The 14,942-nt window shown below is 30.6% G+C and overlaps 2 protein-coding genes across 5 annotated transcripts; one reads left to right on the forward strand and one right to left on the reverse strand.

Moving 5' to 3' along the window:
* Positions 1-296: 296 nt before the first annotated feature.
* LOC778316 (U1 small nuclear ribonucleoprotein C-like) lies at positions 297-5,170 on the reverse strand. 4 transcript variants are annotated; one of them, XM_010323397.4, is made up of 6 exons: positions 5,087-5,170; positions 4,068-4,102; positions 3,938-3,980; positions 2,655-2,696; positions 2,337-2,586; positions 297-821 (listed from the first exon to the last, which is right to left on the reverse strand). In XM_010323397.4, the coding sequence occupies exons 2-6, from the start codon at positions 4,073-4,075 to the stop codon at positions 571-573; spliced, it is 594 nt and encodes a 197-aa protein (XP_010321699.1). In that variant the 5' UTR covers positions 4,076-4,102; positions 5,087-5,170; the 3' UTR covers positions 297-570. The 4 variants fall into 4 exon arrangements, with proteins under 4 accessions (XP_010321699.1, XP_069154836.1, XP_025887102.1 ...); XM_069298735.1 differs by lacking the exon at positions 5,087-5,170 and adding an exon at positions 4,452-5,024; XM_026031317.2 differs by lacking the exon at positions 5,087-5,170 and adding an exon at positions 4,175-5,023.
* Positions 5,171-11,754: 6,584 nt separating this feature from the next.
* GID1b-2 (gibberellin receptor GID1b-2) lies at positions 11,755-14,942 on the forward strand. The gene is made up of 2 exons (NM_001365648.1): positions 11,755-12,136; positions 13,611-14,942. The coding sequence occupies exons 1-2, from the start codon at positions 12,098-12,100 to the stop codon at positions 14,607-14,609; spliced, it is 1,038 nt and encodes a 345-aa protein (NP_001352577.1). The 5' UTR covers positions 11,755-12,097; the 3' UTR covers positions 14,610-14,942.

Here is a 14,942-nt window from a genome sequence, read left to right on the forward strand (position 1 = left end):
CATTGAGTGATTGATTTGTTGTATTCAAATTAATATGTATTGCATAAACTTTATGAAAAAAATACTCTTCATGAATGTGAAGAGTTCAAAGAAATAAATTTGTCATTTACTTATTTTATTTTGAAATAATCATCCCAAGATTTACTATACCACCCAAAAGGGAGGAATAACTTATTCAGTTAGTCATTACTAAATTATTAATTCCGAAATAAAGTTATCTTGGACTTGCCTACCAAATAACAAATTAATAATTTAATCCCATGATGTTATCCTTCTCACTAAACAACCCCTAAGGCTTTAGAGTTCAAAATAGTTTCACTGAACTAAATAAATACCATACAAACATTTCAAAGGTACAATCAATGTTGCTTAGCCAAAAACCTTCCCCGAGTAAATGAATTTGTCTCTCTCTTCCCTGACCAGTTTCTTTCCCAGAAATAAACCTTACATCTAACCATATCATGGATTTCTAGCAGTTAACATCACAACAAAGAAAAGAAAACATGTTGAAGCCAGGATCAAGAATAGCTTCAGGACGGTAGCATCTGGATTTTATGTACATAGACTGGCCTATTGGTTAGAGTCGGCAGCTTGAGCGTTGGTACTGGAATTATCAACTCCTCCGGTTGTTGGCACAGTGGTACTTCCTTGATACACGGGAGGTGGTGCAAACATTGGAGGGCCACCAGTAGGAGCAGGCATTCCCATACTTCCTGGAACTGCACTTGGTGGACCGGCAGGTCTTTGCATATTATTGACTTGACCAGGCATAGGAGCACCGGGAGGTGCCAACATCTGAGGCATTGGTGGAGGTGCATAACCTGGAACCATTGAAAGACACTCCAGTTTTTAAAGGTCTATAATCCAAATACTATAATTAGGATGCAAACTTCCAAAACTACAGCATGACACGATTTCTCTCTGGCATTCAAACAAGAAGAATACAAAATGGCTTGAGAAACAAATACGTAGATAGTATCATATGCAACTTCAAATTATTATGAGCTAAAGGGAGTTCAACTGCATTAGTGAATTCTATGCTTAAAAGGGAAATGTCAAACAAAACTAGCTTGTACATCCTCCCAAAACAATGTGCAGTAGTTGCGGAATACAAATTATCGCATCACGCTCACATAGAGGTTGGCTGTTCAGGGGGGTTGCCAGTTTGCAGAAAAATAGTCAAGTATCAATAAAATTATCCAAAGATGCAGAGGTTTTCATATAAACAACCCCCCCCCCCCTTCCCCAACACACACAAAAAAAAACACAACTAATTAAGGACTGAAATTAGTTGATTAATGTATCCCACAATGCATTCCAGAACCTAGGCTATTGGAACGCTCAAAGCTGGATGCAAAAGCATAGTAACTAATTTCATTTCTTGACGAACCAATTGTGGTTGTTCAAAACTAGAGTAGTCTCACAGGACACAGATGAAACTTGTATTCTTTCACCACATATGTCCTTGATTCCCACTCAAAGGGAACATTAAATATTTTATGGTGACCTACGGCTTCTATAGATTTTAACAAATCCTTATGATTTGAACCCTTGAGACTAGACAACCGTTGTTTCCTAACAGATCTATTGCAAATTGTTCTTTTCTTTTCCCTTTATTTGATAAGACCTATTGCCAAATTGTTTCGATCAATTATTAAGGACTCAATCCTAAGCTATCAGTATTGGTTATACAAATCCTTTATATCTATTCCGCGCTATTGAGGGTGCATTTCATTCTAATAATAGTAAACAGATATGTAATTTCAATGATGGGATAAACCTACTTGATCAAAATATAGAGCAGCTGATGAGAACTCAACCTACATCTTCTGAGAAGGAACTCTAATGCCAAGTTCACATAAAAAAATTCCAAACTACAAACAAGAACGACATTCCATTTTGGATAGCAAATAGTGATAACACAGGGATTTACTCCTTCCTATGGGAGCTTATTTGTTGTAAAATCTTTGAACCTACATATGTACACAAACAGACAATCTAGGAGTCAACCAGAGGAGGGGATGGGATTTGAAGTTTATAGGTTCTAAATTCTAATCTTTTCAAGTTACTGGGTTCTAAATTAATAATTTGTACATATTCAATAACTTTTAACTAAATAGCGAGTTTCAACTAAAGCTACTGGGTTCAGTTGAAACCGCAGCCAACACTCTCCCTCCGCCGCTGATGTCAACTAAAAAACAAAAATTAGATTGGAAATCCTTGCATAGTCGACAATCATCTTCAAGGTTTGGTGGAGGACCTAATATAAAACAACTATCTTCAAGAGGTATATAAAAGAACAAGGTACTCATAAGAGTTCACAATGCTACTGATACCTGGAAGACCGGGCATGGGCCTAGGAAGCACCGGAGGCCGCATACCAGGGACCCATTGGGCACCAGCTGGCATTTGAGGGTTGCCGGGCATCTGCATTGGAGGAGTTGGAAGACCAGGAAGACCAGGCCTTAGCTGAGGAAAAGGAAGGCCAACTGGTCTAAAGGCCCCTAGATGTTCCTTGACTTTTTGATCAATTAGACTTTGATTCAGTTGTGCCTCAAATTGTTGATAATAAGTTCGAACATTTCCCTGAAAGTATAATTTGTAAGACTTGTTCAAAGTGATAAGCCTAATCTCAGAGGAAATGGAAAGAATACCTTGTGTTTGTACCCTGCATTATGCTGCTTTCTAACAGAAGGCTGAAAATAGCAAGACAGTACTGTTGTCAATTGCAGGTACAGCATAATGGATTTTAACACATAACTATTGTTTTTTTTCTGAAAAGCTCCAACGAGGAGTCATGGACACAAGAAACCTGCAATCAACTCAAATGTACTTCTACAAAAGGATTACATTTAGAATAGGTTAGTGTATTCTTTAAACCTTTTCCCAAGAAATGTTTTTATTTCATAGTTTGGTTGCTCGGAATGTTCTCCTAAGAGAATTTCTCAACTCTTCTTATCTCAATTTACTTGTTTCAACCAATATGTAAACACTATTATCAACCTTTCAACAAAAACAACTATGAGTGCACTTAAAGGCAGTGTCAGCTATATGGATCATCACTGACCATGTCACACCATTTAAGCTCATTTCAGGCCAATATGATACAAAAAAATAAATTTAAAAAATAAAAGTTACTAAAAGTTCTCTGTAATTTTCTACTGGAACATAATCTGTTAAGACTAAAACACACCTAGAAAGTATAGGACTTGAGTAATCCTACTAGCATGACATATTGCCAACTAATAGATATCATCTATATAAGATATTTTTTCCATCCACTGTATCCTAATTTCACTAAGCCTACATGGATTCTAAGAGATTGTACGTTTTCCAGGTACTGTTATCTATTGTCAACCTTTAATATTGGAAGTTATGCAATCCAACATAATCTAGCAGGACGTGAGTTGAGATACATGAGGCCTCAGGTTCAAATCCCAGCAAAGACAAAAATACTAGGTGATTTCTCTCATTTGTCCAAACATTGGTGGATGGAGTTACCTATTACTTATGTTGTGCTAGTGTTAGATCTCATCCAGACACTTAACAATCTTCAGGTTAAACTTTCTCAAAGAAAATATTTCAGGTGAATAAAATCTTACATAGAAGGCACCATAAAGATTAAGTGATTAAAGAACTTAATGTTATGTGTGACCTAATTAAGCTCAATAAAAGCAGCACTTAGCAAATCAAGTGCAGGGGGGGGACAAACGCAACTAAGCCTTGAGCTAGGATTTCAATTTTATGGGTTCTGCTATTTAGAAACAACCATTTAATGATTTTAAACACAAAAACATTGTTTGAACAAAAGCTATTGGGTCTGGCCAAACTCGTACTCGAGCTTCTAGACCGCGTGCCCAATCCAATATCCAACAACGCATACAAAATTCCTGCGTTGAAATCAGAGATTCTTGAAGGATGATTTGAGGTAACTTACAGAATCATGTGTCAAGTAAGTATCACAGTAGTCACAGTAATACCTGAGGAGGAGAAAGAGGGTGAGAATCAATTAGGGAAAATCGAAGAAATTTTACAAAATATAATCAAATTCATTGGATTAAACATACCGAGGCATTCTGTACACACAAAAGAGTAGAACACCCTGCAAGAAAAAAAAAATGAAACTCTTGAAGACCCCAACAACAACAACAACAAGATACAATCTTACCCCTACCTTGAGAGGTATCAAGGTTGTTCCGATAGACCCTCAGCTTAGGGAAAAGCAGTTCAAAATAGAAATAACGAAAGTGAATAACCCATGACAAAATACTTAAGAAACTATGACAAAGCAGTCTAAAAAAGGAACAGTAGCTACAACAAAATAATACGATAACAGAATTACGAGAAACAACACATATTAACAGACATCAAAGGATCAGAAACTACAAGAGCAATAAAACAACTAACTAGTATGGAATAAAAAACAAGACAACACGCAACAATGTACTAACCTTCTATCCTAATCCATGCCCACCATAACCTCCTAGTTTGAGCAAAGTTTTTTTCTTTCGATTGTAAATATTTCCCTTGGTAATACAAATACATCCACTTACCCAAATTTCAAAAAAGAACTATCAAATTTGCAACAGTTACAAACTTAACTCCATCTTGATCATCTGAAATATTTAATTATACAACTCAAAATTTGACACTTCAACCCAGAAATTAAGCACAAATAGCAAATATTACTACAGTTCACTTCCTTTTTCTTTTTTTTGGGTCAGTGGCCACGGGTGGCTCAACCCTAAAGCTACTAAAGCAATGGCAGGCTTCCAAAGAAGCAAAAAAAAACCCAAATTTAGTTACGAAAACATACAGAAAGAAACAAATTATAGCAAACTCCTAAACACAAACTCGTACAGATTAACAACAACTATTCCTTCAGTTTCCATGGCAAACAATCAAATTCTCATATGCCAAAAATAGAGTATGATTTACAAAGGCGGCTCAACCCTAACCCTAAAAATCCCCCCAAATTCAGTTACGAAAACATACCGAAGATGAACAAATTCCAGCAACAGCACTGAGCTACACTACACATACATAAAAGAGAATCAGATCTGATGAATTAAAACAAAATACCTACCTAAGTATGAATATTAAAAAAGTTTAGTTCTTTTTTAATTGTCACGTATACTATAAATATTTGTTTCAAAATATGTATTCATTATACTCAAGGAAAATTTTATTTTACTAGTGATATTAAATATTATATGTGATCTAACATATTTTTTAAAAAATTAAATTTAATAAAGTTAAAGAATAATATAGTTATAATTTCTATTATTTATTTATAATATTTCGTAAGAGTTATACCAAGTTAATTTTAAATAACTATTATTGAATATAAGGAGTAATTATTAAAAAAAAAAAAAGGAGGAGGGAGTATTCATTTAAATATTTTTTAATTGTTTGTTGTTAGTTTCTTACTAATTATTATGTACATATTTTTAAAATTTTGTTGTTGATGTAATTATATTTAAAAATTACATATAATTAAGTTCGTAGTTACTTTTTATTTTCTTAATTTATCTAATTTACTTCAATTTGAATTAGTTAATATTAGTTTTGTAAGATATATTGTCTTCAATTCTTTAAAATGTTTTAAACTCAAACTAATTAAATTATCTTTTTCTAAATTTTGATTTTAGGTCATTCATTTTTGAGTTGTCTTTGTCACCAAATTATCGGTTAACTATAATTTAATTTTGAACTAGTTAAAATTTATTATATGAATCTATAATCTTTCCCTTCATTTCAGGCTAATGAATATGAGAAATATTGTGATTAAAAAAATATATATAGCAAATCTTAAATGACATTTAACAAATGTAATTGGACAAATGCAAAGAGAATTGTAAATTAAATTTCAGTTTTGTAGGAATATATATTATAATATGAGTTGAAATAATAATAAGAAAATTTTAGTAGAATATCTTCACAATTTCTGAAGAGTGGTTCACTAATAAATTGAGGGATAAGTCATTCGACTTATTCACATCTAAATGATGAATGTTTGAAATTCATATTATGTAAGGAGGCATTATTTTTGCTCATTCGAGTTTAAGGGTGATATAAAATCGGTCTTTCCATCCCCCTCTCCCCCTCCCCACTCCCCCTTTTAATAAATAAGCCTCACAGGCCCTTTCTAATAAGGATGAAAATGAAATAATCTGATTTCTAAGATAAATTCAGTCCGATGGTTGTTTTCCACTAATGTTAAGGAACTAGGGGCTCTTTATTTCATTTTTGGTGCCATTACTGGAGTGATGGACACATACTTCTCACTATTGATTCGTACGGAATTAGCATGATCCAACGATCAAATTTGGCTCAAGTAGATGCTCGTTTTCTTATATGAAACTTTTGTCTCCGACTATTGGTTATGTCAATTTCGTACCAACGCAAGATATGCTTATTGGACTCTATGTATTAACGGGTGAAAATCATTGAGGTATTTATTTAAACAGATATAATCCATGTAATCGCAAAAACTATCCAAATCAAAAAAGAAGTGTCACTAGTTACTATAAGTATAAATCCATATACATAACAAATTAAAGCTTTTTTCTCGCCCAATCTAGGAGTAAAATGAGAGAAAAATAAGAACTTACAAACTTGAATTCAAAGATCACCTTAAAAAATAGATTATCGGAGAAAGAAAATGGAGCGAAACTACAATCAAAAGAGAAGCTAATTTTTCTGTTTATAAGTTGAGCTCTAAAAAGAGCTAAAGTTCAATTTGCGAACATATTATGAATATTCAAGTTTGTCCATAAAATAACAAAAATATCTCTTTGCTTTCTTAAATATTATCAAATTTTGATTATTAAATTCAATAAAACTATAGTTTAATCTTGTGACATGTATTTGTTGAATACCTTTTGCCACTTGATTTGAATTTTTTCCACATGTTAAGAAAAGGGATAATTGTATACAATAGCAAATTAATAATTTAAAATAAATTGAGTAGCTACTGTTTGATTTAATTGTGCCTCATAGCAAACGTTTGCCAGCCGTCTCTCTCCCTAAACTCTCGCTCGTCACTCTCCCTCTGCTTGCCTCTCTCGATTTATACAACAGAAGTGTATAACTTGTGTTTCTGTATTGTATAAAGCAAGAGAAAATTGTATATACACATGCAAAAACATATATTTTCATGCTATACACTTAATTATACAAATTTACAAACATTTTACTTCGATTATTGTATACAAATGCAAATTTTATACAAATATTGCAGCTAAAAAGGCCAGCGAATTATACAACTGTGAATTATACAATTGCAGTAAAATACAATTTTCTCTCGCTTTATACAACAGAAGTGTACAAATTATGTTTCTGTTTTTATATAAAGCGAGAGAAAAACATATATCGTCTTTCTATACACTTATAATTATACAATGTACAAACATTTTACTTCGATTCAACTGTATACAAAGCAAATTTTATACAGATATTGCTGCGAAATAAGCCATCGAATTATACAATTGCAGCGAAATAGGCTTGCGAATTATACAATTACAGCGAAATAGGTCACCGAATTATACAATTGCAGCGAAATAGGCCAGCGAATTATACAATTTAGGCCAGCAAATCATATAATTATATATGTATAGCGAGGCCAGCGAATTATACAATTTAGACCAGCGAATCATATAATTGTATGCATATAGCGAATTACACAGTTATATATTTGCTATAGAGCACAATTATGCAAACTTTGTATAGCATATAAATATGAATTTTTTATTTGGTATATGTGAAAGTTGCCCTTAAGAAAATTACTTAAATCACATAAAGAATTTCCTTATATTCAATTATAAGACTTTAAAAAATGATTTGATCTTGTGAACTGTGTAGTTCTTATATACATCTCGCCACTTGATTAGAATTTTTCCACATATCAAAAAGATAAAAAAAAAGATTGTTATTTTAAATTTTATACGATATAACAAAAGAAAAATGATATACACTTTAATGTCATTTAAGTATATTGTAGCGTGCATTTCATATATATTACATGTGCTTTATAATCACAAAAATTGAGAGGGGAGTAAATGATGTGATTTATAATAAGTGATCTTAAAAAATTATTTTTATATATATATAAAAAAAAGTGTACGCTTTTGATAAACCATAGAGAATAACATAAATGTTCGATTGTCTAGTGGTAATAGAAATATTTTCATCATAAAAAAATGTGATACAACAGATAGTTCTATTCCTCTCTTAAATACAATTTTGATTTCGATTCTAATATTAAAAAAATGAGTAAAAGTACTTTATCAAATGCATTTTGAACATTGCTTATCGAACGCATTTTGAACATCGTGTATTTAAATTAATTGAACTCAAATAAATATATATATAAAAAAAGTGAAAATATTGTTTAAAATTATGTGTAGACAAAACTATAAAGAGAGGGTGTGTGATACATAGAGGATATTTTTTCTTGTTCATATTCATTGTACATAGCTTTGTCCACAAGAACAAGCAACTTCTTTTTTTCTTGGAAAGTTAGATACATTCAACCAAAATGCCAAAGCTATTTCTTTACTATTTCTTCTCTCCTACAAACAATAAATTTAATTATTTAGTGAGTCAAACATTTTTTAAAAAAAAATTATAACGATAATAATATATTCGGTATAATATTATAAGTGAAGTCTCAAAAAGATAGACTGCATTTATATTTTATCTTTAATTAAAAAAAGATAAAGTAATTATTAAATAAGAACTTTGATCCAGTAAAAAAAACAACTAGAAAAACATAGTTTGATAATCAAATTTATGATAAATTTAATTTAATTATAGTAACGCGACATCTTCTGATATCAAATATAAATAAATGCCAAACGAATCTACTTATCTTTTTATTTGTTTGTTTGTTTTCATAGTATGAAATAAAAATAAAATGGAAGAATAACGTTAGAGAATATATGGTTGCTTCCACTTTTCATCTTTTTGTTTTTATTTTTTCTTTCATAGTGTGAAAGGAAAATATTGGAAGAATATAATGCATTCAGTTATTCGAAAATAAGTAAAAAGATGTTGTTTAAAATTATGCATAATATTAAAGGAAGATCGTATATATAATTATATTTACAATTTTGTGTGATTTATTACTGATTCAAACTTTAAAATTAATGCACAACCAAGATTTATGTCTATAAATAAAAGCTATTTTTGTGGAAATTAGGTATTAAGCTTAACTCACACCCCAAAAGCTAGCTCAAAGGGAGGAGCATTATGAGACTTTTGTCATTCTTTAACACGGGCGTGCTTAGCATCTAGTGCTTTGATTTTGGGGCCCTAACATCAAGTGAGATGGACCTGCTCTGATATCATGTGAAAATTAGATCTTAGGCTAACTCACACCCCAAAAACTAGCTCAAAGAGAGGGGTATTGTCCAAGTCTTATAAAGAATCCACATATCTCAGTAACCATCGAGAGACTTTTGTCATTCTTTAACAATTTTTACCTTATATTTTTAAAAATATGCAACACGTTTTCAAACTTTATCTCTAAATACAAAATATTTCTTTTCAACTTTTTTGAAAATTTTGATTAATTAAAAAAGATATTATAATGTATTAAAATTAAACTATAATATGTCATATGAAATCATCATTTCACACCTTATTATTATAATATTATATAGTAGTATAAAGCCACAAGAAATCCAATGTATATCCCAAGAAGGTGCATGGAAAAAGACAAAAAAATAATAATCTATATAATAAGGACATGACAAAATGACAAAATTTATAAAAAATAAAATAAACAGATGGAGAGAAGAGAAGAAAGTGGAAGTCACTTGTACTTATTGTGTATTTATGTGGTGTGAAAAATAGAAATACATGTGTTTAATAATTATTGGTAGTATATTAATAGTATTATTTAGTTTTAATGCATATTGAAGACTAAAATGTAATTAGTCAAAATTAGAAAAGATTATTAATTATATACTCCTTGCTTTGTTTTTTTAATTTATGGAACTTTATTTGATTAAACCATGTAATTTAAGAAGAAAATAGAGACTTTTAGAAATTACAACTTAAAATAAATTATATAAATTTAATTATTGAGAATAAAATAAAAATTTTAAAATCAAAATAATTTGTAAATATAAAAATTTAAAGTGAATGACAAAAATTTAGATAATACGCAGAGCAATATTCAATTGATAAAATTTGAGATATTAAAAAAAAATCCAAATTAATTTGCTTATATCTTAATTCTTAACTATTCTCTGAAATATTTATTTTTTTAGATTTACTATCAAAATTTAAGCAAGTAAAAAAAAATTACTATTGAATATTTTTGTCTTCTCTTTCATATTTAAATCGTCACTTTTAAAATTTATATTCGTAATCACTAAATTATTTTTTTATAAAAATATATCACGTAAATTAAAAAATAAATAGCAAACAACTTACTCGAAAAAATAAAATAATATATATATATATACACACTCATCAAATAGAATAAATTATCAAATATTTTTTCGTCTATTATAATTTGACTATCATTAATGGTCCTACTTAATCATCATCATTTAATTTCTTCAATTTTGAACCTTTTTTGTGCATATATACGATAATCAATCAACTTATATCATATATACATGCAAGTTCCATAATTGTTTGGCTGCAAAAGTCAAGCTTTAAATAAACGATGAAATTATTTTTAATTAATTAATTATAAGCCATAAATTTAAATTGTCAAAATAATTATTAATATGTTATTTAAATAAGTTATATAGTTATATTTTTTTTAAAAAAGATTTAACCTCTGTCTTTTTTTCATATGAAGAATACGAATTTATCAAATTTAATAATTATGACTTAAATGATATGTTAATAATAATTATTAAATACAGGAAAAACTCAATATTATTAATCATATATACTTATAATGTACTAATAATAGATACTATTAATAATTACGATTTGATATAAATAAAAAAAATTCTTCAATCGATAAGAATATTAAGAACCCTAAAGTAAGGTCTATATTAGTCTCTTTTTTTCATGAAAAAAGGAATGGTCAGGGTTAAGCTTTATCAACTTTTTTTCTTTTTAAGATTAAAAAGGACAGATTTTTGAAGATAAAAAAAAAGAGGAAAAGAAAAATACATTTTAGATTATAATAATAATTTACACCACCAAGAAACTACCAGTATAAATAAATTTACTTTATTATTTTCTCTGTTTTAATTTATTTTTAAATATTTTTTATAGCTTAAATTAAAAATATACAAAATCTACAAAAATGATCTTTAATTTTACGAGAATGAGATGCTATATTACAAATAACTAAAATAGATAAATTGGAGAGAACATAAATTATCTTGATATGAAAATTTGATTTTATTCTTTTTATTTATAAATTATATATCATTTTAAAAATGTATGATCATATTAGTAAAATGAGAAAAAAAATAAAATTATTTTTAGTATTTTCTTATAACTTATTTGGCGATTATTTTTATATTTATTCTAACGTTGTTATATAGTTGCATGATATCTGTTATCGATAAAAATATAATTTAATTAATATTCGTAAAATTAATTTAGATGATTCAAATTGATATCGAAAAAAAAGTTTGGGTCCCATTGAACTGTTTATTTCGGCCGCCTGCTTTTGTCGTCTCTTTCATTTTTTTCTTCCACCATTTTTGTCCCTTTGTGCTTGACCCCTTCTCTCTCTCTCTCTTCATCTTGTTCCTTTGTCTTTTTCTTCTCTTTACATCCATCTCTATCTCTATTTTAAGCTGTAAATTTTACTTTCTTTCTATATTTTTTTCCTCTTCATCATCTTCTTCTTCTTCTTCTCTATATCCTCTTTTGTCTTATTTATTTTTTTACTCTGTTCTTGTTTCAGAAACTGTCTTTTCTTCTTTTCTGATTGAAACCCAAAAACTAGGAATCAATAAAATCAGTATATGTAAATATACCCTTTTGTCTAATTAACAGTCAAACTGTCTACTCTTGGTCAGTTTTCAGCAAATTATGATAGATAAAAAACTCATCTTTTTCAAGATTTGATTTTTTTTGGGGGGTCCCTTTTTGTTTTGCTTGAGGAATAGTTATGGCTGGGAGTAATGAAATTAATGCTAATGAATCTAAGGTAACCCCTTTTTTTCTATTGGTGTTAGTAGTTAAGTTTCTCAGTAAATTATGAGTGATAAAAGACTGACTTTTTTCAAGATTTGTTATTTTTTTGGCACCCTTTTTGTTTTGCTTGGGTAATAGTTATGGCTGGGGGTAATGAAATTAAAATACCCCTTTTTTGTTTATTTGTGTTCTCCTTAATCTATAGTGAACTTTGTTAGTGGTATGATTTGTTGGTTTTTTTTTTTTTGGCCAATCAAGGATCATTTTGCGGGAAATTTTAGTAGCTTAGTTGGTTGGTTATCGAAAATTTTTTTGTGTGTTCAACCCCCACCTTATTATCCCCTTCCCTACCACCAAGGAAAAAGGGATCAAATTTTGCTTTTTCAAGATTTGATTTTTTTCTTCTTTTTTTGAGTAATAGTCATGGCTCTCACTAATGAAGTTAATGCCCCTTTTTACCAATTTGTGTTCTGCTTAATCTGTAGTAAACTTTGTTAGTTTTTAGCTAATCAAGAGATCAATTTGCTTGTTAATCCATGGTTTTGTAATCTATTGTAGGGGTTTGACTTTAGGTGTCTTAATTGAGTTTTTTTAGAGGAAAGATTGAATCTTTTACCATTAGTTTCTGGATTTGACCTCTGTTTATGCAATATGATTTGGCATAATCATATATAGGGGTTTGACTTTTTAGGTGTTTAAAGAAAAACATCAGTTTCTTGAGAAATCAATACTATGATTTAGAGAGTTTGACTTTCTGTTTCAATTTTTTCTTCTTTGAGAAACCAAAGTTTTATTTGGTATAAAGGCTGAATCTTTGCTATTGATTTTAGGATTTGAGGTCTACTTATGCATGCATATGATTTGTCATGCTTTGTTTGATTTTTTAGCTTAGTCTAATAATCTGATATAGAGGTTTGACTTTAGGTATGCAAGAAAAACTGAGTTTTTGCTGAACCCAAAGTCTGTTTCATAATCTGTTTTAGGGATTACTTTATGTGTGTGATAAGGTTTTTGAGAAACCAGACCCTGAGTTCACTAATCTCTCCTTCAAGTTTCGCTTCACGAGAGTCAATTGACCAATCTTCGAAAAAGCTATAGTGAATCGGATTAATTTGATACTGTAAATTTAAAATTTTGATGTCGAAAACTATATGAAAAATACTACAAGTAATCCTTCTCTAATTAATATGATGAAAAAAAAAGAAATCTTAAAGTCCATGCAGTTTCACTCTCGAGAAGCCAAACGTGACAAGTAAAAGTGAACGGAGGGGTACTAACTTTATGATATGAGCTTTCTGAATGTGTGTGTATAGTCATACATGTGTTTCTTTTGCCATGTTTATACTGATTTTAGCCTCCTTTGTGAAATCATTAAAATTTATTTGGCTATCATCAATCTACTTTTAGTGTCATGAGGAGATGTCTATTATAGGTCATACTGTCGGTAGATCTTTTGTACTAATTGTGCATTATATCTCCTTTGGCAGAGGGTGGTTCCACTTAATACATGGATCCTTATATCCAATTTCAAGCTTTCTTACAACATGCTTCGTCGTCCTGATGGCACGTTTGATCGTGATTTAGCTGAGTTTATAGACCGGAAGGTCCCTACAAACTCGATTCCAGTTGATGGTGTTTATTCTTTTGATGTATTTGATCGTGTAACGAGTCTTCTTAATCGAATATATCGACCTGCTCCTGAAAATGAGGCTGATTGGGGTAAAATAGAGCTCGAGAAACCTCTGAGCACCACGGAAATTGTTCCTGTTATAATTTATTTCCACGGCGGAAGTTTTACTCATTCCTCAGCCAATAGTGCTATTTATGATACATTTTGTCGCCGCCTAGTTAAGATTTGCAAGGCTGTTGTTGTTTCTGTGAACTATAGACGATCTCCAGAACATCGATATCCTTGTGCATACGATGACGGATGGGCTGCTCTAAAATGGGTAAAATCAAGGACATGGCTTCAAAGTGGGAAGGACTCGAAAGTCCACGTCTATATGGCTGGCGATAGTTCAGGTGGTAATATTGCTCACCACGTTGCTGTAAGGGCTGCTGAAGCAGGTGTCGAAGTATTAGGTAATATACATCTTCATCCAATGTTTGGTGGGCAAAACAGGACAGAATCTGAGAAGAGATTAGACGGGAAATACTTTGTTACCGTACAAGACAGAGATTGGTACTGGAGGGCCTATCTACCGGAAGGGGAAGATAGAGATCATCCGGCATGTAACATATTTGGCTCGAGGAGTAGAAGCCTCAAAGGACTAAAGTTTCCAAAGAGTCTAGTAGTGGTGGCTGGTTTGGATCTTAGTCAGGATTGGCAATTGGCATATGTCGATGGTTTGAAGAACTCGGGGCATGAGGTAAATCTCTTGTATCTAAAACAGGCAACAATCGGTTTCTATTTCTTGCCAAACAACGATCATTTTCCTTGCCTCATGGAGGAGATAACCAACTTCATCCATCCTAACTGTTCATAGATTAAGTTAACTTCAGCTATACATAACAAAAGCTTGACATATGTCACTCGCGTTTTATTTTCTTCTTCGTTTCTTTCTAGTCAATAGAATGTTGTTTTTTAGTTATATGATAGTAGAATTACTTCACTCGAGCGTTCAAGCCTTCAACTCATCGTCTGCAAGGCTTGATCTTCTCGATTCTAAAGCCCGATTTAACGTGTTTTCTTAGGTGAAGTTAGCTCTCTTTCTGCCTGAGAATTGTGACTTGTGGAATTGTAATTTTCAGAATATGATGTTGTTGTCAACTTTGTATGTTGTGTTTGAGGAATATATATATATAAAGATGTTTGTTCA

The sequence above is a fragment of the Solanum lycopersicum genome, chromosome 6 (assembly GCF_036512215.1).
Source record: "Solanum lycopersicum chromosome 6, SLM_r2.1".
Lineage (NCBI taxonomy): Eukaryota > Viridiplantae > Streptophyta > Magnoliopsida > Solanales > Solanaceae > Solanum > Solanum lycopersicum.

Bases quoted from the DNA above. Each gene is read 5' to 3' on its own strand.
- GID1b-2 (NM_001365648.1), top strand. From the start codon at position 12,098: ATGGCTGGGAGTAATGAAATTAATGCTAATGAATCTAAG. The intron at 12,137-13,610 runs GTAACCCCTTTT...CTCCTTTGGCAG, and splicing joins TTAATGCTAATGAATCTAAG to AGGGTGGTTCCACTTAATAC.
- LOC778316 (XM_010323397.4), bottom strand. The intron at 2,697-3,937 runs GTAAGTTACCTC...TGCTATTTTCAG, and splicing joins CTTACTTGACACATGATTCT to CCTTCTGTTAGAAAGCAGCA. The intron at 822-2,336 runs GTATCAGTAGCA...CAATGGTTCCAG, and splicing joins GCCCATGCCCGGTCTTCCAG to GTTATGCACCTCCACCAATG.